This window comes from Acanthaster planci, linkage group LG01, assembly GCF_054643075.1.
Source record: "Acanthaster planci isolate LZ-2023a linkage group LG01, COTS_SCS, whole genome shotgun sequence".
Lineage (NCBI taxonomy): Eukaryota > Metazoa > Echinodermata > Asteroidea > Valvatida > Acanthasteridae > Acanthaster > Acanthaster planci.
Genome location: NC_141777.1, coordinates 17,772,650 through 17,796,092, shown reverse-complemented (window position 1 = coordinate 17,796,092; position 23,443 = coordinate 17,772,650). Strand labels below are relative to the sequence as shown.

Genomic DNA, 23,443 nt, shown 5'->3' with positions numbered 1-23,443 from the left:
TCAAATTTAGCTCTGCCCATATGCCACTGCATTGATATGTCTGTTTTATTTCGTCCATAGGTCTTCTGTTCATTAATGCCTGCGGTAGATGTCATCACCCTACCTGCAGACCCATCGAGCGCTCCGATGTCTGAAACTTCGTCATCGGAGGCATTCAGGTGTGTAACAGTCAATCGGTATCTCCAGACGGGCCCTCCCTCTCGAGCTGTGACCGATGATCACGCCATTTAATCCGGTACCCACGCCTCGACTGCCCTTATTCGCTGACTTTTCATATATTCTCCCAATCAGCCTGGCCATGCCCCACGTTGCCTTCCGGGTGTGAGTTCTTCTAGAGTGGGCATGTCCAAACTTTAAATACTGTAACTGTTACGAGGTCTGACAAAAGTGTGTCTGCTGTCCGTGCTCAATTTTGTTAAGGGATTGCCATGGTTGCCTTTTCTGACTGCGCCCAGTGTAATCAAAACGAAAAGGTGGCCTTGGCAAGTATCTGTTGATTTCATGTTATTTACTCGCGATCTCTATTCCAGCGAGTGAATGGAAATGTGGCAGTGTTTCGACGTACTTGGTTATGGAGCGGTCTGCAATCTTTGGTTGCTCCTTACCTGCAATTTTAGTAGTTTTGCAGTGCATACGGAATGATCTTAAATCCCCGTGCACGTAATGGTATGGCCGTAGTCCTCCAACTTCAGGGATACAAATGGCTACATTGAAAATAGTACAATATAACAGGGCTCACTTTTCTTTCCTTATTATGAATAATCAGCATCTATTTACATGTGGGCTCTTCCACTCCACTCCTCATCGCCCCATTCTGGCCTCGCCAACCATGGTTTCCGGGACTAACAAGACTTCTGGTACAATGGCCACTGGTCCTTCCGCCCAGGGAGGACATTTCTTCGTCAACCCAAGTCGGGTGTCCTCCATCCAGCACTGGGGGATCTTCACTTTAAGTGCTTGATGTTGTCCAGTGATCCGTCAGAGCTTCGGGCTTTTCTGCGGACGCTGCATCCATGACGGCCCAGGGTTGACGACTGTCCACTTGCAAAATTTAAAACAGCTGACTACAACATTTTATCAGATGGTGCGACGACCACGATGCTTCTCCAACCGAAGCTCCTGTGAGTTCTGTTGCAGACTTTTTCATGTATCTATTCCACTTGGGCCTCCAGATTGCCACCATCTGCAATTTCTGGTCGGCCTTGGCAGCCGTTCATTTGGACTTCAGCGATGGATTGATGGTCTCTGATAACGCTGCCATCCACCATCTTCGTCGAGGAATGTTTGTCGAGTGTCCCCATGTCAAACGCCTTTTTCTATCCTGGGGCCATGGAAGCATCTCAAGCATTCTTGGCGGTTCTCCCTCAGAGCTGCTTTCTGATGCATGTAACCTCCATCTCAGCATCAAACTGGTGTTCCTCCTCGCAGTCATTACATCGAGACACGGTGGCGAACTGCATGCGCTATCAATGGCCGAAGGTCACATCCGCTGGGAGCCACATTGGGTTTGCCTTATCACAGCCATCAAGTTTTTGACAAAAAACCAGATGCCTACCTTCCGGCCTCTCGACATATTTGTTTCTGACCTAGCCTCACTTTCGGGAGATGACTCTGACAAGATATGGTGTCCGGTTTGCACTCTCAAGTGGTACCTTGCCAGGACCAAGCATCCCGAAGAGTCTAGTTCCCGGCTCTTCATCGTTACGACAAAACCCTTTCATCCAGCATCAAAGGACACTATTGCCCGATTGATGGTCTCGGCCATCATCTTCACGAACTGAGACTGGCCGGCACAACATGACAAGACAACCCTATCTTGCGTCAGGGCCCTCAATATTTGGGCTACTTCTGTGTCTTGGTCATACTTCAGAGGAGTTGGAGTTCCTCTGGCAGAAATCTGCCAGGCGGCTTGCTGGAGATCGCCCTCCACCTTCACCGAGTGCTATCTGAAGGATGTCCTGCAGAGCGAAACATCCCTTGGCTCAGCAACCTTGTGCTCGGCAGTGCGGACAATGCCCAGCACTGCCCTGGGCTGGACGGTGAATACTTCATCACAGAGATTTCTTTTTTCTGGTGAGTGCTCACTTGAGTGACGCCCGCTTATGTCCTTTTAGTAATTACACTACCTCCCATTGCCGACCCACCTCCAGGGTACGGTGCCACTCTGCATATGTTGGCTGGGCAGGGGTATGTGAGACTCCTCCCCCACATTAGTGTGGATCGGGTCTCCTAGTGATACTTAACCCTGCCCATCTGCTCCAGCCCGTCCTTCCCCACTTTGGCTCCGGGAATTTCCCCGCTTCGAAAAGGACGAACATGGCGGCGGGATTGCAGTGCATTGTGGAGGATCAAGGGGCAGCATGCATAATCAAGTCTTTTTAGCGAATTGTAATAGGAACATGGGAAATTTGCATATGTAGGCTGGGCAGGGGTAAGTATCACATTGAGACCCGACCCACTGTATGCCTCAGCCCAATACGATATTGATATTAAACTACACTTACACAGTGGTAGGGTCTACAGAAATGCCCAAATGGCTAATTTTGTAGCTCGCTATGTGCTGTACACACACAATCGGCCTTGTACAAAAGGACCAATATCATCGATCCAAACAGGATATTTTCTCTACAATCCAGACACATCCTTTAAGGCCTGATATGTACTAAAGTACACATCCCGTTGGGTGGAAATTTTGCAGATTAACTACAAATGAAAGCAATATAGACGAAAATTTACCTCGTGTATTGATGACATCATCAGCTGACAAGTCAAGGGACATTAAAAGTGCACTTCCTCAAGCTTAATATCCTTTGAAATATCAGTACATGTGATGATTTCTTTAAAACATTATTTGTAATCAGCTATCATCACATTAGGGTTACATTTATTTAAAGCTATATTTCAGTACATGTCGCATCGTATCAAATAAATCAGTATTGCTTACATGTATTTGTTTGTGATATTTTTATAGTTTAATTTCTTGAAGTTTTTTCTTCAAAAATTCCAAAACAGCCAGCGGTTGTTTTAATAACCGTCAAACCTCTAGTTGTGGCTTTTTCGCAACTTTTTGTCATGTGTTTTATTTTTCCCCTCTTCTCCGCAAAAGTACATTTGTTTTTTGCATGTTTATTCTCTGCATGGCTTTAGTGCTTTTGCAACTTTGGATCTTCATCAAGCTTGTACCAATGAAGGATCCCTATGCACAGATAGTCCTAGAACAATGACGTCTTGATGACGTCAAGTGATTTATTACTTGAAGATATTTATATATGTCACGTTCATACGTGGGTGGTGATACCCTACGGTGGTGGGATACGCTTAATTTTTAAGTTTAAGGATTCATCTCTCCGGTGACCAAGGTACTCTCAAATAAAAATAAAAAATTGGCACATAGAATTATTATTCTCATTGTATATTAGAACTGATTTATTTTTATTTTAAATGAAGTTAAGAAATTTAGGACTGCCCCAATATTATTAAGGTAGAGAAAATTCACACAATTGTTGACACTAATAAATGGAGTTTGACAGTGATAAAATAATTAATATGGATTGATTGACTATAAATGGTGGAGAAAGAAGCTTATGCTCTGATAATTGCAAGAGTAAAAAGTTTAGTCACAAGATATGACAAAATGGACAAAAGGGTAAGACTAAAAGATAAAAGTCAAAAGGACACAATTCATAATCATAAGGACACTGTGCAACCGGCTCTTTCTACAGAGTTCTGCTGTGAAAAGAAAAGATAATAAACAGTGTTCTCCACAGGCTGTTTTAGCAGGGCGAATTGCCCTGCCAAAAGTTTGGGCCGTAAAATTTTGCCACCCTGCTAAAATTTATGCCGCCCTGCTATTTTTTTGAGTAGTGTTTTTTTCCCCGAATGTCTACTTCTTCAAGATTTTAATAAAAAAGAGGTTTACCGCAGTTTGTGGATCGTGTTTGAGTTTACCGACTGTGTTTATAATGTACTGACAATGGTGACCATTGGCTGCCTACCGTTATGCATAGTCAACCTTGTGTCCCGAAAAACCATCGCGTATGTTTTGCACATGTACATGTACATTGCGTTGCGCGAGCGTGTACACACGCAGTACATGTGACTGGTACCCGTGGCGCAACATTGTTTTGTGGAATGTTTGCTGGCGCCAGTGGAAGAACTCATGGACTAAAAGCTGTTGTTGCAGAGTAACATTGATAAGGACACAATTAATTTACGATTATGACCATGAAAAACCAATTGGGCAACTGTAGAAAGAAAGTACAATTTAAATACAATGTAGGGATTATGTTGGATGAGTAAGAACACTTGGAGTTTGTGAGAAGGTGCGTGGTGTGGAACCCTGACAGAATCATAGACTTGACCAAGTCCGACCACCACATATATATACAGATCTTATTTATGATTTTATTTCAGTATATTGTTTTATTTATATTTTTTTCAGCCCATTGACTTTCTACACGTTTTCAAGGCAACATTTTGGTTGTTTAGCAATATTCAAATATCATCAAAATTACACCATGGAAAGAACTTGACTTTGGTCCTCTTGCGACTTCAGATCTTCATCAAACTTACATCAATGAAGGACCTTAGTTCAAAGATGTCGTGATGATGTCATCAAGTGATTTTTTATTGATTTTTAAATGTTTATTTCATTTTCAAGACTTAATTTTGGTAACTTAGTGATCTTCATTTACACAAAGGAAAGACCTGGAAGCAAAGATAATACTAAATTAATTACGTCATGATGATGTCACCAAGTGATTTTTTATTAAATTTTGAATATTTAAAAATTATGTTAATGTAAAAATCCATATAAAATCAACCGTGGCCTCCCGCAGCATTCTGTTTGCAGCAATTAAGTGCCAGAGTAAAATTGGGTCTTCAATTCATCTTGTGTGGGTCAAATCACGTGACCCCTCTTTTCGATCGAAACTGGAAGTGGGCTTATCGGGGTATTGTTCAATTAATTACAAATTGGTAATAGGTATCAAGTTGTTTTCAAGAGTGTTAGTCTGTTTGGGTATAGCAGTCTTCAAATCATCTACTGATGACGTCACGTAATTGTCAAGCGCCCTGTAGCAACAGGTTAAAAATTCTGAAAAATAAATTTTGAATGGATGTCTGTGGCAAATTTCCGAATCGCCTGAAAATTAATGTAGATGACAATCTTAACCCAGTTAACATATGTGTGAAATTTGGGGCTGATGACTTCATCAGATCGGAAGTTATGATAAAAAGTTCTTTTATTCTTCAAAATTCGGTTAAAAATCAACTGTAAAAGATTTAAGCATATATTGTTCATTAGATGATAGTTAAAACATTGAAGTCAACTGCATGAAGTGTTTAAGTGGTGTACTCCTCCACACAGATGAAGCCCCGACGACAAAAACCCGAAAATCCCTTTCGTGTACTGTGGATTGCCTGCTGTTTGCAGGAATCTTCAATATCTGCCTGTAATGTGTGGCCAGCAGCACACAGTGCGTAGGGCATGTAATCAGGACCTGGCAAAATGCTGAGCATGTGGAGCCGAGAACAGATCGCATTGTATGGAACGCCAAAAGGGACTAATGTTTATAATCTCTAATCTGTGCTCTTTCCACAATAACAATAATGTTGTGTATTGTATTATGTATTGTACATATTTTATTGGGTTGAAACCTTGCAGATAGTTAGGAAGGGAAGGCTTATAAATGGAGATTGACCTCAGGTGATGACAATATCGTCAGCAAATGAGTCCTTTAAAGTACTATATCTCCTGAAGTACATGTCCAATTGGTTTCAAACTTTGCAAATATCTTGGAAAGGAAGTATTTCAGGCAAATATTGACCTCGTGTGATGATGATGTCATCAGGAGACGAGTCACGTGACATTAAAGGTGCACTCTTTAAAACTCTTACATGTATATCTCCTGAAGCATATATCCAATTTGGTTAAAACCTTGCTGATATCTTGGAAAGGAAGTGATTTAGACAATTATCGATCTCATTTGATGTTGACGTCACCAGGTGACAAGTCCTGTGACCTTAGAAATTCAGCCCTCTATCTCCTGAAGTATATATTTAATCCAATTGAAACACAATAATGGAACCTTCACACACAGTAAAAAGTACCTGTATCTCTGTGAATCATGTACAGACGGAACACTGGGTACGCCTAATAGCGGACGAAAATGTTGGAGTTAATTGATCTGTCTACCCAGTCTGTGTGACGGTGAGCGTAACCGGGGTCTGCCCGATGTTCCCCTGTACCATGCCCATTCCGATGTTCTCCCGTACCGATGTTCTCCCATGCTGATGTTCTCCAAGCATGATTATGATTCTGTTCTAATTTATATTTTTCTTTGTATGATAGTATGGGGGCATGGGTATGGGGGGAACATTGGTGTTGGGGAACATCGCTATGCACTCGCGCAACCTTGTGGTTGTGCATGCCCCTACACATGACGCTCTGGGTACTGGCTAATTACTGCCGGATTTATCTGAGGTCCTTTTTCTTACTAGGGAATTTCTGCAATCGTTTTTCCATCAGTAAGCCTTCAGTTTGGGGTGGTGATGCCGGTGATGGGTTGGACCGTTTTAATGGCCCACGCAGGAGAAAAAAAACATATGGCACATATATGTTCTGTTCTTGTTTAAAGTCAAAGGGTATTAAAACGTGAGTAACGTACTGTAAATAGGCCGTACAACCCCAAAAAGTGATTTTGGCCCGTAAAATTTGGAAATCTACATGAAAGGTCTTTCATCTTCCAGTATATCGCGGAGGGTGGTGTCGTGACATCTTGCGTCAAGTTTGGTGACATTTCATCCTTCCGTACTGATTTTAGGACCAAAAAGGTACAATTCACCATTATGCTCTGCGCCGTAGCCTGAACAACCCCCAAAAGTGACTTTGGCCAATAAAATTTGGAAATCTTCATGAAAGGTGTTTCATCTCCAGTATATGGTGAGGGGTGGTGTCATGACATCTTGCGTCAATTTTGGTGACATTTCAGGCTTCCGTACTTATTTTAGGTCCAAAAAGGTAAAATTCATCATTATGCTCTGTGAGGTAGTCTGAATAACCCCAAAAGTGATTTTGGCCTACAAAACTTGGAAATCTACGTAAAGGGTCTCTCGTCTTCCAATATATGGTGGAGTGTGGTGTCGCGACATTTTGTGTCAAGTTTGGTGACATTTCATGCTTCCATACTTATTTTAAGGCAAATATGACAAAAAAGTTGAAACATCTTCCCCGAGGGCTACTGATCTATTTATAGTACATGCTTTCCCTTCCAGCAATAACTTTTTTCCGGATGCGCGAACTAGGTTTTATTTTTGTATTTTTTGATGAACGACCACATTAATCCTCAATACATGTAATTAGTTTTGACCTGGCACAAATTATGCTTTTGTGATTATCCTCTTTGGGGAAATTTAGCCTTGGCATGGCGGTGAGTGTGTACGGACCTGTGAGGTCGAAATACAATAATTCCCCCCCCCCGTCTCCATACGTGCAGTGTATTACATACGGGCTGTGGCCACGTGCCATTTTCAGTGCTGTGTTTCAGCAAAGGAAGATCGGGATACACACTCATAATGTATGCATCAGTCCATGTATATGTGTGTGCGTCTTCACAGACATTGATCTGATGCATTCCTTGGTCTGAGCTCAAAACGCATTTTTAATTTTTTTTTACACGATGTCTAGCAACGGCAACCAATTCTCAATCAAACAAATAAGCACAAGGCATTATGGATACTTGCGCAATTGTGTATGTCCAATTATTTTCTAATACCATCGGTCTAATAGCCCACCTTTTCTGAACATACATGTAGCTCAATAATGAGGGCCTGTTAAAGTAAATAATGCTGGTAAGAAATACAAACAATATAAATATTCCGTACTGCACTGTATCTGCAGAAAACATAATAGATAACCTGGAGAGCCCGAAGCATCACCAATTTTATCCATGGTGCCATTAACCCCCTCTAAAAAAAGAGAATGAGTGAGGAATGGCTATGGCAGTGTCCCTCGATATTTCCCACTGGATTAATTTAAATGCACCCATGTGCAACAAACCCACAAAATAATAATAACACATATTTGCCAAGAGACACAAAAGACACCAAATTGCCAATTTTTCGATTAAATACTGTCCCTAATAACTGATTTTGCGTTCTTCCGAAAGAGAATACTGATCAGGGATGGGTATACCTAATCTCCAACATTTTTTTCTTTTGGTATTCCTTTATTGGTAAGGTAATCCGTCCCCCAACATTGAAGACAAATCGCTGCTGCTGGTTATCCATATTTATAATCTGAAAAAAACAACAACCAAGTTTTACAAACACCAAGAAGAAATGGCAAATCATGACATGCTGACATGCTATACATAAACAAATATCTATTTCCAGTTAATGGGAGTTTTTAATAGGCAAAGCCCCAAGCCAAGAATGATACCACTCATCCCTTTACTCTTTTGTCAGCCGGAGTTGTCCTGCACAAAGGCATGTAGCTTCTTTTGCTTTAAGTCAACCCCCGTTTAATAGGTCAACACTTCCTCGGTGCTCACCAGACCGCATCGGCATGCAATCGGACTCAAAGGGAATGCAGTGACACATGAGACTGAGTCCGCTTGCGTTCCTTTGAGTTCGGACTCAAAGGAATGCGTCCGGACCCGTTCCGACTTTTTCCATGGTGCCTATTGCATTCTGCTTTTGTATGGTAAAAGGAATTTTTTTATGTCTCTTTGAAGTTTGGCCTTTAACTGCTGTTTCTGCGGACAATTTCAAGTGCAATGTGCATATCAGATTGATCTCAATTTTAGGTAGCCTTATGGTGACCTTGGTTTTACTATTGCAGAAATGCTTGTGCAGCCGGATTGGATGAGGAGAATTATATCTTCTTGAAACGACTGTGTCATGTCCTTACTGGCCTAGGTGCTCAGCTCTGCATCTTATGGGTATGTATCGTCTTTTGAAACATGGACATACTGGTACATGGGGTTAAGTTGATGCTTGGATGTTCATGAACCAACTTGGATTTTTACCATATTTTTTATGGAATAAAATTAATAATAGGTCATCTAATATTCATATTCTCTGGTAGTCTGTACATATAAATCATAAAACACAATTTTTAATATAAATTGATTCGTTTATATGTATGAACAAATCAAAACTATTGAAGGAAGATCATGAAAATATCCTGTCATGGTTTTGGCAGATAAGAGCTAAATTACGAGACATACCTCACACCAACCCTGGTAAGGGAGCTTGTCCAAAAGGTCGCTGCAGTTTAATTGCACACGGTCATCGCGGTTAAGCCCTGTTGCTAGGAACTGCAGCGACCGCGTTGAAGTTCACTCATGCCAAGAACATTTAATGAGGCAGCCCTAGGATTACTGCAATTGTACTGCTGATCGTGTCTTGAATTATGCATGCCTGCCGCAGCGATCGGGGTCAATCCGAACATTGTATGCGTGGTGCACAGACAGATGCTCAGTGTCCATGTACATGCACATGTTAATGTATATCTACTGGTTATCCTCGGAATGTGGGTGCCGCATTTGCAATTCCGTCGGGGACATAAACGTGGTGAATTCTTCTCAGAAAGTCACAAAAAAGCAGACTCTGTATATGCTACAAAGGTGATTCAGGCAGTGCCCGAAAAATATATTTTACTCAGCGCAATATCAAATCACACACGGAGAGTGCTACCCAGTATTTCAACAAGCGGACAGGTGTTCATGTAGATGTACATGTACAGCATCGTTCACATGCATGTCTACACCCAGACTTGTGCAAGGATAACAATGTGACTTTTTGTCACTTCGTTGGAATAGAGAAACACAGAGGCTAAGCTTTTTGTTAGTTGTTTGTTTACAGTTACCATGAAATTAAACAACATTTCGCTTTGAAACTTGCTAATTTGTTCTTAAGATCAAAGAAAGTAAAATGGTAGGAAAAACTCCAGATTGAAAATTTTTTGATTCTCCGCCGGCGGGTTTTTGTCACTTCGTGAAAATGCTGATGAGTTAATCAAATACATTGTGATGTGTTTAGAATAATAAAATTCACTGTCATATTAAAAATGTTAATGTGCATGTGAGATTAAACACAGCAAATACATTTGAAAGCAGCCACCTAGGGATCTTTAAAAGGCTTTCGATCGCCATGGATGATGACGAAAGCTAAACGGCATCCACATGTAGGCCTGTGTGTGCCTGCAAGAATGTGAAGACTCATTGACTGAAGCCCCCATCCACGTAAGTAGTCTTCCCAACACAAATTTTGTCATGATGGAGAGACATTTTTATTTTATTTTCCGTCTGTCTAATGATTTTTTACACTAGCTGCATGACACGATTTATTGATTCACTCACCCACCACGTGGCGCGGCTGCCCACATGCGAGATGGTCGCTGAAGAAGCATGATGTCATGAAGGAATACATGTATTGCGATTGGATAGCTGTGTCTTGCAAAATGTACGTCATGAAAAAGCACATTCTCATTGATGGGTACGCTAGATCTTTTTGCAGCAATATGAATAATTCAGTGTTGGGCAATTACTTGTGCACTTGAGATGTGAGAGTAGTCAAATGAACTCATTTTGCCCTATTTTATCAGAATTGGGAAGGGAATTTTTGTTTTGACGTTTTTGTAATTAATGTAAAAAAATCATTGATTTTCGAATCGTGCTTTACGTTTGTCATGACTTCAGGAAACTGGCAAATGATGTCTGTATCGTGTTGTAAGAGTGCGTGATGCATCGGGGGTTGGGCGATTAGCCTCTTGCTGTGTCTGGAAATTTTGTGGAAACGCTCGTTTTTTTCTGACTTTTTCTGTCATATACGATGTACATGTAGTAGAACGTTTGCGACCCTTTTTGGCAGGAATTGTACATTGATTGGTTGCCGCATTTCCCTCATGCCTTCTTTGCCAATGATTCGGCGTGGCGCGAACTAGTGTGTTACACTGTGCACATGTTTCCACCACCGCGATTCGCAAATGCTCATCATTAATGGGTCAGTTCAACATTCAGCGGGAAAGCAAATGCGTACGCAAAATTTCGAGGTCAGAATTTGCAAAAGTTAAACTCACTTCATCTCTGGTGAAATATCGCTACCAATTTTTCATGACATCCTATTTGCATTATTTTCGCATTCGCCTGAAGTATGGGCCAGCCTTTACACTTTTATCAGCGTATATTAAATGCCTTTCACCAAAAACGTAAGCAATGGTCAAGTAGCTCCGGGTGATGACCTGGAGGTTGCTGGCACGGTCGGAAAAAAATGATGTACTGGGTGTTCTGTATATGTTTATAAACTCTGGGATAATTTGAATTTTACCCAGAAACAAGGTAAAAAGAGACACAAAGATCTACAGCAGAAAACAGGTTTGCCATCTTTAAGCATTGGGAAAAAAAATGCTTATTTAAGAGGCTAAGACGTGCAAGATTTCTGAAATACATGCTCAGTCTTTGTTTTCAGATTGATAGACTTAATCTGAAATTAACCTTCACCCCTTCTCCCTGAAAAATTACGCAAAAAAATGACCAACAATAATTAATTTCATAGACAAAGAAGAATTCTAATTTCCTCTCGTGTATTTGCGTTATTTACGTCGCGAAAAAATTTGGGCATTAGATTTTTACGGCCAATGGCCCTTTTATCCAATCTGCAAAGAAAAAAAAACCCTTTCTAAACAGTGATTGACAGCTCCTGTGTGTACTTCTCCGATGGCTTCCAAGAATAGGTGGTACGTGGTTCTCAAACATTCATACAAAGTATTGAATAGCAAGCTCCAATCGGAATACCAGCAGTTGTTGGGAATTTAAAGTGTGCCTCTGAAAGAAGACAATTGATGTTGTAATTACAGCAGCGAAAGGGTTTGGCCAGTGCCGACTATTTCAAAGTGCATGAACTTGGGCTAACCAATCACACACTGACAAACTCTGTGGCACAAAAGTGCAACTTATAAAGAAGGGCCTCAAGGACTGCAAGTCAACTGAACATGACTCTTGTGCAACAATTAAGGGCTAGGGGACTGGATTCCAATAAATTAAAATAGACGCAGTGGCCCCAGTGCTCCAAAGCATCCGTGGAACCGACCACAGCCGCCGCGGTCGGATTCTGCTAGCTGCGCCCGGTGTAAAATTCAAATAACAATAGGGAGCCTTGTTAGTCAGTGCCTTTGATATGGTAAGTTGGCACCGGCAGTAGAAAGTCGGCTGGTTGCTAAGGACCTGTGAAAACCAAGGTGTCCATGTTCAAACCGCGGTTCAACCTTTTGGACAAGCTCCCTAAGTCAAAACCAGTATTCTAAAAGTCAACATGCATATTTCCCAATAGTTTTTAAAACTGTTTTAAAACTCAAATATCTTCTATAGCCTTTTGATTTGTTTTAGCACTCTTGGTTTGAACTTTTAATACCCTGCTTTGAAATGGTTGGGGAAAATATTGAAAATCATTCCCCAATCCTTTTTATCTCTAGAGGGAGTTTACACAATTTTTGGCAGTAATTTTACAATTTTGGCTAATTTAGGGGTATACTATTTACTGCAGATTTCATTCCACTGATTTATTTCATATTTGAACTGACTGCTTTTGAAAAACATCAAGGAAAACACAGTAGCTTTTTCAATGATCAAGTTGAAGATACTGTCAATACTGTAGGGGGCAGATAATCTGTGGACAGTGAATGTTATTGTTTGAAATACTATTGTTAACTATATGCTGCCGGGGAACCTGGTTTTGGGTACCTTGGGTTTGTTCGCATAGCCCGGGTGCCCGAAATCTGACAAAAGAGCTGGGCCTTGCAACAAAAAACCATACTCGGAACAAAAGCCCCGTTGCTTGGAATTGCCATCAGAGGTAATCTGTCATGGTTTTGAAACAGTGTACCACAGTTTTCGGCATAGTGCACCTGTGGATTAGCACCATGGGCAAAAGTGCTGCAGCTCCCCATCGAAAAGTGATACAGTACTGCTGCATGCTAATTCAGCCGCATTTGAAAAGACCCCACTGGCATACACTGGGAACAAAGGAAATTATGTAACACCTCACAATTTGAGGCTTTTTTTACAGGGCGGCAGGCCTGGCTTACATGCTCGGGCGTCTGGAGGTTGCCTGTCAGCTTAGAGTAGCTACCAGACAGTAATTTGTGTGGGTGCAAATGTCCATTTAATGAAATTATGAATTTTTAAAAGAATTTTGAAAATTGAAAAATCTTGAAAATTGCCTGTATGTAGGCACTGCGTAGCACCCAGCAGGAAATGGGTAAGGAGCCAATCGAATTGATTCAGGAACTACTCCTGGTTGAGTTTCCATAAATTTTTATGAGTGTTAGCTGCAATCCCTAAGCCTCTGTTACACACATATGTGGATGCATAAACTTGGCAAGGGGGTCCAAATCAAGCCCCCCGAAGCAGTTTTTAATGATACTACTGAAGGAGAACATCTGGCATCCTAGGCAAAACCTCCACTCAGGTTTTAACTATGGATATGAGAAGTATGACATGTTTTGTTTGATGAGATTTTATCATACATACAAAGACCAGAAGATTATCTAGTGTGCTTGGTAGTTGTTCATGTTTGGAGAAGATGAGCTATCTTGCTTGGGAAGAGATTATGGGTTTCCTTGTATATGTAGATGATGTAATTATGGTCAGGCTTTGGTTTTTCTTGATTCAAGTGATGCCCAGTTGAGCTGCAGCATGTCTGTGATGCTAGACGTTCTTGTATGGTTATGAAGCACGTACCGGGATGCTCATCTCAGAACTCTGTTAATAGTTTGAATATTACTATTCTGATGTGGGCTCCATATGGCTTGACAATATTCTGAGGTCACACCAAAGCCTTGTAGGCTATTTCCTTTGTTGATCTGTCACAACTGTAGAGATTAGGTTTTAGAAGCAGAGCATTTTATTTGCTTTTGTAGTGACATGATTAATGTATCCCTGCCAAGAGAGATTTGATGCCAGTTCACTTCAAGGTAAGTGATCCTCATGAAGTGACCCCTCTATGCGGTTAAAGTGCATCTGCTATTTTGCTCCCAAAACAGAGAGGATTCAGATCTTCTTGGAGTATACCCGTCTCCTTGGTTTTTCTTTTTCCTGATAAACCATGCAGTCACCTGCAAACAGCCTTGATGACAAGGTGTCTGGTGGATCGTTAACCACTCCCTGCCGGGGATTCCGGATCCGGACACGTATGCTTTATGTGCGTGGCCGGGGTCTCCGAAATCGGACAAAGGGAACAGGGCCTTGTATCAAAAGACCGTACTTGGAACAAAAGACCAGGCTGCTGAGAATTACCGACATTTTTTCACTCTCAAGAGTGGAGATAATCCAGCTTGTTTTGAAACAGTATAGCACGGTTTGGGGCATTTAGAGCGAGCAGATTACCACCGGAGACAAAAGCGCTCCACCACCACAGCAATGAGCCACTCAGCACCGCTGCACGCTAATCTGGCCCCTATTAGGCCATAGGGCAATGGCTGTTATTGTACCCAGTTTCAGATTTTCGTGCAACAAGAGGGGGACAACATCAAACCATCATAAAGTAATTCCATATATGAAAATCCATTTGTGATCAAATTTGATCAAATTTGATAGTATCCCCCAGACATTACCACTGCTCACTATTTTATAACGTGTAGTTGATGACATACAGTTCCAGATGCAAAAGGATCCTACATTTTGGTCTATTAGGAGGATGAATATTATCAAAATTCATGTATCAACAGACAATGGATTACTGAACATCGCAAAAGTCCCCAGACACAAAGAATTGCTCCTTAAATAAGTATATTATCCCTCAAAAGGGGGGGTGTTCCGCCCACCTCCAGAACTCATCTACATGTAGCTCATATCTAATTTTATTTAACATTGTTGTGTTTATAAAGACCTTGTCAATAAAATGTGGAGTTTCTTGTTACTTGAACTAAATACACATCTAAGGTGAAGTACAAAAATATACATGTTTAGTGTACCGACCTGCTCCCTTTTTGGAGGCTGCCCTTTTTTCTACGTTGAAAACAAAAGGAAAAAAAATCTTTTTCGAAAAATTGGGAGGAGATACTCGCATTTCAGCCCTCAAAGAGCAGATGTGAAATCCTGAGTCCAACTAGGGCCATATAAAAAGAAAGCTGGCGGCCATCTTGAAAAATAGGCCAACCGGGTAACTAAACTTTCTGTACCAGACATCATTGACATTTGTTGCCTTCTTCTCCCCATAAACATGGCAGACAAAGCGCTCCAAACTTGACAACACACTGGCAATTGGGTGGAAGGACATACCGACAGGTGAATGAGTTCATCACTTTCACTTTCAAATGGATTGATCATGGTACGTACTGCATCGGTGACAGCTTGAACGTCATGTTCATCTTGGCTTATGCTTGAAGGATCAAGATCTTTACTTGGTCTTGGTTTATATTCTCTCCCAGCCATTGCTTTGCAACTGTTTTTGATACTGGAACATTCATGCTGTGTAAGCAACCAACAAAGTACTGGTCCGTGTTTCCTGATGAAGCCAATTATTCCTCCTTTTGTTTTCGCATCCCTGTTACATGTTTGTTCTATGCAAAGGTCACATTCTACTTGGGCAAACCCATAGCCATCTTGATGCTGCACGGCAAACTCCCCATTGGCTAATGCAGAGTAAGCTGAGGGTGTGTATTAGGCAGATCATGCATTTCAAGATAGCATGCAGACAAGCACCTGGAGTAGTTGGGTCTGTCGTAGGCAAACATCCATGGTAGTATCCTTCTCACGGCTGACAGGTGAAGTTCCCAATTACCCATTCTTGTTGCCCTAGTGAGCAGCAGAATGTTCTCGAACATGTCAATGTAGCTTGACCAAAAGGAAAATGTGGGATTTTCACTGCTCGTCTTCTCGATGAATGCATTGAAGGATGCAATTGCCATCTGAAAGTCTGTGCTGTCAAGAATGTCTTCCATTTGTTTCTCATCAAACTTTGCACCAACTTGCTTCATGATGTCATAGACTGTTTCCTGTTTATCATTTGTCATACTGTTTACATATGCTTCCCACTGCAGATGTCGCAAAGCATCATGCATTAGCTTGTGTGCACGCATGCTTCTATTATAGTGGTGCCCACTGACAACTCCATTCAGTGAGCCTCTGCAATGATGCCCGACTCAATTAGGATGTCAGCAAGCCCCGCATCTTTGAACCTCTTTCCAATGCATGCTAGATAATTCATCTTGGTGTGAAACATCCCCAGACGAATAACCAGTCTTTTCTCGAAAACGTCATCACGCCAATATATCTGCTGAGCTTTGATATATAAGGCCTGGTCAAAGACTAAAACAAGAACATCTTGTTTCAGGGCTTCAGCATACTGCAGAGATCTCACCAGGATTGTTTGCACAGTGTCCATCTCAGTTGGACTAGCATTTAGCACTGGAAGGTATGCTACGACTGATTTTGATGTATGGACAGTGTCTAGGAGAGTGTTAAAGCCTGTCCAACCTGGTGCTCCACTGCGGAGAAACTTTATCCTGGAGTAGGCCATATCCAGATCTCGAGCATTTGAGTCGATTGTTTGACAAATATCTGTGCTGAGCTGTACCTCCTTGCCAACACGGGATGGTCCTTTCTTCTTACCATGGCCCAAATATGGGGTTATGTCTGTGGGAGGAGGGTGTAGTGTCCTTTCACATGTCCTCTTCATTGCTGGCACTTGGATAACCTCTGACTGTGGTTGGGTTGGTTTTTGAACCATGATGCCATTGGTGCTATGAGTTGTACCCTTACCTGAAAGTGTTTCCTCCCCGAAATCAATGTTATGCCATATAGCAGTGGTAAATATGCCAACCTGAATTTGTGATGGCAGAGCAGCGTCACCCAAGGTGATTTGGCGTTTTGCAAGTGCTGTGTTGTATTCAAGCAACGTCGTGTGTGAAATACTGTGACCAAGCCCATTTAATATTGAAATTACTTGAGTTGATCCAGTTAAGTGGCGAACAGCAGTTGCTATGGCATAATGCTTTGGCATTGGCCTTCTCCCTTTTTAAGCCAGAAAGATGAGATCTTGGATCACTGAACAAAGCTTTCTGTCTGTTTCTTCTGAAACTGCTCCATGAGGCTTCAATGAGCCAGACCAAGAAGTTAAATAACTGCCAAGGAATCAGTCCTTTCACTTTCTCAGGAGAGATGTCTTCGGCTGTAGGTGGCCATGGTCCTGTTATGGACATTTTGTCGAAAGTTGATGACTTGAGAATCAATGCTGCTTCATACAGTACATGCAAGTTCTCATCTTTGTCTGGAAACTTCTCTTTTGATGCCGTCGGCAAGCTACCTGGATGACTCAACTTTTCCTCTTCTTCATCTAATGAACTGCCAGATGACGAGGTTACAACTAAATCCTCTGCAAAGTCCTCAGTGGATAAGCATTCGCAGTACACAATGTCACTCATGTTTGGATTAGTTGGCCTCACAAAGACAAGCTGGGGAAAGCTGTTCTGCAGACTTTTCTTTAAGTTCCAAATACGGTACGGTGCATCAATGCCGTTGACTTCTTTGATGGTGCGGACAAACATTCTGTTCAGTCTTGCCAAAGTCAGAATTTCTTTTCCTTCGATGAGCCTATTGGTGATTGTGTTTTGACTAATTATCTCAAAAGCATGCATGTACCCACCTTGAACTGCATTCAATGGCTTACCAAGCTTGCTCAAAGTCCTTGCTAACCTAGAGAATAGGACAGTGCGTAGTTTGCTATTCCCTCCCTTTAGCCGGTCCGGGTTTCGGCCATGCGATACCCTTATTTGTTCCAGTACTGTCACTGTCGAGCACTAGCATTCGCTCTTTGAGCATTGAGTGATATTCACAAACTTGTAGTGGCGTTACAGGTGTGGTAGCTGGTACTTACGCTGCATGCTCACGGGCCCTGAGATCCGGTATCTCCTGTCTGATCCCATTCCACTACTGCCTTCTGGAGTGAAGTTGACTGAGTCCGCCACTGAAGGGGCCGCTCAGGCAACTCAAAACTCGGCACACCGTAACAGACCTCGGTGTGCTGACGGGCGTTACATAAAGCAGAGCTCTCCCTGCGAGCCTTCATCGAGCTTCATGCATCACTGGTCCCTACGCTCCACAAGTCCCTATGCTCCACTACTGCCTTAGGGAGCATAGCTGAGTTTGCCATTTGAGGGGCCACCTGGGCAGCTCAAAGCTTGGCACACTGTAACACACCTCGGTGCTGCCGTAGCACAGGGATTTCTCTGGTGAGCGAGTCTTACCCTACGGCCTCTTTGAGCATCGAGTAACGTGTTTGGCCCACTTCTGCTCCTCCACATTCTGAGCACCAGTAAGCCCCTTACGCAGGCAGCTCGGGGCATGATTTGGCACCCTGCAGTCAGCTTGGCTCTCCAGTGTTGGGTCGCCGTTTCCTGCAGGGATTTTCTGGTGAGCACTTTTCACGCTCCCCAACAATGGGAGCGTATCTGGAATGGGTCCCGGCACATTACAGTTGTGATCTGCGGCATGAGAGAGTGCTGTTCGGCCATTACTCTCGGCTTCTTCACCCTAGTTTAGCGCTGTACCTTGCATGTGGTTCTTGCCAGGTCCTCACCGCTTGCGATGGCCATGGAACTTAGACACCCCACCATCGCGTTTGACCAGGTGTGGCCCACTCGACATGTTGGGTTGCTTTTTGCCTAGTGTTCGCTTATTCTTTGAGGTTAGTTGGCTTTTGGCAATGGCTTTTCACCCAACCACCGTGACTAAAAGATGGTGGGTCCGGTCCGTTCCCGTTCCGATGGGCCTTGGACTGGGCCTTCTCCGGCCTGTTCTTCACACGTCGACACCGAGCCCTTGGGCCTACTCCTTCATCGGGGCTTTCGGCCACCCCCTATTGCAGCCAGGCCCCAACGCTTGCAGTAGCCATAGAATTCGAACTCCTCATGGTCGGGTTTGACTGGGCATGGCTCGCTCGACTGTATGGGTTGCTTGTTTACAAGTGTTTCCTTACCCTTTGTGGTTGGTTGTTTTCTGGCAACATCTTCTCACCCAACCACTATAATAAAACAAAACATAGTGTGGCTCAGACCCATTCCAATTCCGGTAGAGATCCATCAGCATCTGGGATCGGGCCCATTCTGACCTATCTGGCCCATTCTTCACGCGGGAACAAAGAGCCTTTAGGCCTACTCCGACGTCTGGGCTTTTGGCCTCCCGCTATTACTGATCCGCTCCCGGGAGTCAGTATGCACGCTTGTTGTTCTCCGGCTCCAGTTCAACAGAACGAATGTCTGGCTCTTTTGCTCAACTAAGAGGCTTACTGAGCACACTACGCCTTCAACCACTGCCCTCAGTCATTCTTTTTTTGGGGTATTCTGGCGTGGGTAGATGCTACAATGTTCAGATGTACATGTACATGCTACCAGACCACCCTTTGCTGTAGCCAATGTGCCCCTGGTGGACATAATACGGGCATGGAGCTTTCATTCACAAGGAGTAAGCACATACAGAGATCAAAAGGGTCAATAATGGCCACCGCCAGCACTACACGTGCTGCAAAAGACAAAACAAATTACGCGCCACTTGCGGGCTCTAAAGGAATGCTCGGAGTTGCATTTGCAAAGGATCGTGGGTACCTTGCATGGGTGTCCGTTTAAGACACTTCCGCATGTTCAACATGGCTGCCTTAAGACTAAAACCACCATCATCGGATACTTAAATTTCAAGAGTTATAGTGATTGTTCTGATATTCCAATGACAATGAAAGGCTGGTTACGTCTTTACATCCCCAAACGTCTCTCTTAACAACAAACAGAATTACTAATCAATACAAATTATCCAAATATACGCACAAGAAAACTGAAGGAATGCAGCTGGTCCAGAGGAAAAATAAAATACACACAAAAACATAGGGGATTTGTTGTCCTTTCTGTCATTGTCCACAACTGTTTTGGCATGAAACCTCACCACATTGTCAAATGCATTCCTGCGGCATGTTTCCACCTTCTTTTAACTGTAGAGACCACTAGGATTGCGACTTTTGATATGAATATTGCAATTCATATTTTTGGTATTTGTTCCCTACGGCCGGAAATGCAAAATGTCATTAACTGAGTCATTAAAACACAGAGTCAGATACACTCAGTGTTAGTCATGGCTGAAACAACTTCTTTTATTACGTTACGTATCAGTGCCTGACCAGTGCTGGGGGAGCTTAGCCAGTAAACACAGAAGTGCATTTTTCTCTTCGACTCCCCCTTCACTCCCTCGGCTGTTCTGGTGAATACGACTTAGTTTAGGTCCAAATTTATATACTGTCACTGTTATAAGGTTTGACAAGAGCTGGTCTACCGTCAGCTGCAAGTTTCATTAAGAATGCCTTCGGGTTCCCTCTTCCGATTACACTCGCGTGATCGATACCTAGTGGTATACTCGGAAGGGTTTCGTCCGATTTTCAAATTTATTGTTACATTCTTCAGAAAATAATTTGGAATATCGGAGTGGTTACTTCATGTCCACTGTTCCGCTGGTCCTGACTGTGGGTATATTTGGGTCAAATTTATCCCTGTCAGGCAGGACCTACATTGGTGACTAATACTTTTATTTGTCGTGGACGTTCCAGTGAGACTAAGTTTTTTCTCTCTTCGGCCAGATGCATGCGCTCAGACTTTAACCACTTCCTGCCAGAGCAGTTATCAATGTTGTTGATGCTGGGGCAGGATATTTATCATTGTTTTCTGTTTTCAGAATTCTTTAAAAATTCCCATTTTCATTTACTGGACACTTACAAACATGTGAAGGCATGTCTAATGTCCACTCTAGCCAGACAGACAAAATCTATTGACACCTGTGTATTTCAGCCAGGCCTGCAGCCTTGTAAAAAGAGCCCAGATTTTGTGGCGTTACGTAATATTCTTTTGTTCACGAACCTGGCTCAGTGCACTGTTACCTCTTTTCAATATGGGCCAGGTTAGCATGCAGCAGTGCTGTGTGGCTCATCGCTGCGGTGGTGGAGCGCTTTTGTCCCCGGTGGTAATCCGCTCGCTCTAAATGCCCCAAACCGTGGTATACTGTTTCAAAACAAGCTGGATTATCTCCACTTTTGAGAGTGAAAAGATGTTGGTATTGCCCAGCAGCCTTGTCTTTTGTTCTGAGTACGGTCTTTTGCTACACTGACATTAGCATGTGCTGGACCTATTCATTATTGCTAGGCCCAACGTCTACTTGACTTAGGGAGCTCGTTCAAAAGGTTGCTGCGGTTTGACCGCACACAGTCACCTCGGTTAAGCCCTGTTGCTAGGAACTGCGGCGACCACGTTGAAGTTCACTTATGCAAAGAACATTTAATGAGGCAGCCCCAGAATGACTGCAATTGTTATGCTGATGCTCTTGAATTATGCAGGTCGGCTGCAGTGATCGTGGTCAACTTGAACATTCTATGCGTGGTGCACAGACAGACACCCGGTGTGCATGTACATGTATATCTACTATTTATTCTTAGAATGTGAAAAGTAGGCACATCTGCAATTAAAAGCATCAGAGACATAAACGCGGTGAATTCTTCGCAGACTGTCACAAAAAAGCAGATTCTGTATAGCTACAAACGTGATCTGCGCAATGCCCCAAAATATATATTTTACTCGGCACAACATTGAATCACACACAGAGAGCATTATCATGCATTTCAACGCGCACGCAGGTGTTCACATTCAGCATCGTTCACATGCATGTGTGTTCCCAGACTGATGCAAAGATTAAACGATGTTACTTTTTGTCTCTTTGTGGGAATAGAGAAACACAGAGGCTAAGCTTTTTGTTAGTTGTTTTTTACATTTACTATGAAATTAAACAACATTTTGCTTTGAAACTTTGCTAATTTGTTCTTTAGATCAAAGGAAGTAAAATAGTGGAAAAAATCCAGATTGAAAACTTTTCGGTTTTCCGCTGGGCTTTTGTCACTTCGTAAAAACACCGACGAATTAATCAACTATATCGTAATGTGTTAAGAATAATAAAATTATCTGTCATATGAAAAAAATGTCAATGTGCATGTGAGATTAAAAAAAGCAAATACATGTAAAAGCATCGATCCAGGCATTTTTAAAGGCTTTCGATCGCCATAGATGCCCACGAAGGCTAAACGGCATGCACATGTAGTGTACCTTCAAGAATGTGAAGACTCATCAACTGGAGCCCCCATCCATGTCAGTAGTCTTTCCAACACAACTTGTGTCATGGAGAGACATTTCCATTTATTTTCCGTTTGTCTTATGATTTTGACACTAGCTGCATGACACAATTTATTGATTCACTCACCCACCACGTTGTGCGGCCACACAAGTGCGAGATGGTCACCGAAGAAGTATGATGTCATGAAGGAATACATGTATTGCGATTGGATAGCTGTGTCTTGCAAAATGTACGTCATGTATGTACGTCATGTATATGTAGTGGAACGTTCGCGACCTTTTTTGGCAGGAACTGTACATTGACAGCTTGCCACATTCCCCTCAAGTCTTCTTTGCCAACGGTTCAGCCTGGTGGGAACCAGTGTGATGCACTGTGCACATGTTTTCACCACCGCGATTCGCAAATGCTCGCTATAAATGGGTCAGTTCATATTCGGCGTGAAAGCAAAAATGCACGCAAAATTTACAAGTCAGAATTCGCAAAAGTCGAACTCACTTCAGCTCTGACGAAATATCGCTAAAAATTTTTCATGACATCGTATTCGCTTTTTTTTCACATTCGCCTGAAGTGTGGACCAGCCTTTACACTTTTATGGGCGTACATTAAATGCCCTTCACCAAAAACGTACGCAATGGTCAATTGACCATGTAGGCATACGTCTATTCAAAAAGAAAAGTCTGAGACAAAATACCCGCTTTATTCACCATTTTAACATGTACATATTCTAGAGACTGCCGAGTCTAAAAACTCACTTGAAACGCTTCTCAAAGTAGGTCCAGGGTGATGACCTTGAGGTTGCTTGCACGGTTGGAAAAAAAATGATGTACTGGGTGTTTCTATATATGATTATATACTCGGGGATAATTTGAATTTTACCCAAAAACATAGTTACAAAAGACACCAAATCTAAAGCAGACGAGTATGCTGCCATTAAGCATTGGGAAAAAATGCTTATTTGAGAGGCCAAGATGTGCAAGATTTCTGAAATACAGGCTCAGTCTTTGTTTTCAGATTGAAAGACTTCATTCTTAAATTAACCTATGCACCCTCTCCCTGAAAATTATGCAAAAAATGACCAACAATAATCGTTTTTTTAGACAAAGAAGAATTCTAATTCCCTCTTGTGTATTTATGTCGCAAAAACATTTGGGAGTTAAATTTCTAATGGGCAAGGGCGTTTTTAATTAGATCAAAAGTAAAAATCATCCAATCTGCAAAGAAAAAAATTCCCCTTTCTAAATAGTGATTGACAGCACCTGTGTGTACTTCTCTGATGGGTTCCAACA

General features: G+C 42.4%; 1 protein-coding gene and 1 pseudogene across 3 annotated transcripts in view; one reads left to right on the top strand and one right to left on the bottom strand.

Annotated features, from left to right (window-relative positions):
• Window positions 1-23,443, top strand: part of xpo5 (exportin 5) — a 357,136-nt gene that overhangs the window by 117,033 nt on the left and 216,660 nt on the right. For all 3 annotated transcript variants that reach the window (XM_022232992.2, XM_022232990.2, XM_022232991.2), the window contains exon 9: window positions 8,843-8,942. In XM_022232992.2, the coding sequence (XP_022088684.2) occupies window positions 8,843-8,942 (100 nt within the window). The remainder of the gene's footprint in view (window positions 1-8,842; window positions 8,943-23,443) is intronic.
• LOC147800499 (uncharacterized) lies at window positions 16,677-17,548 on the bottom strand (annotated as a pseudogene).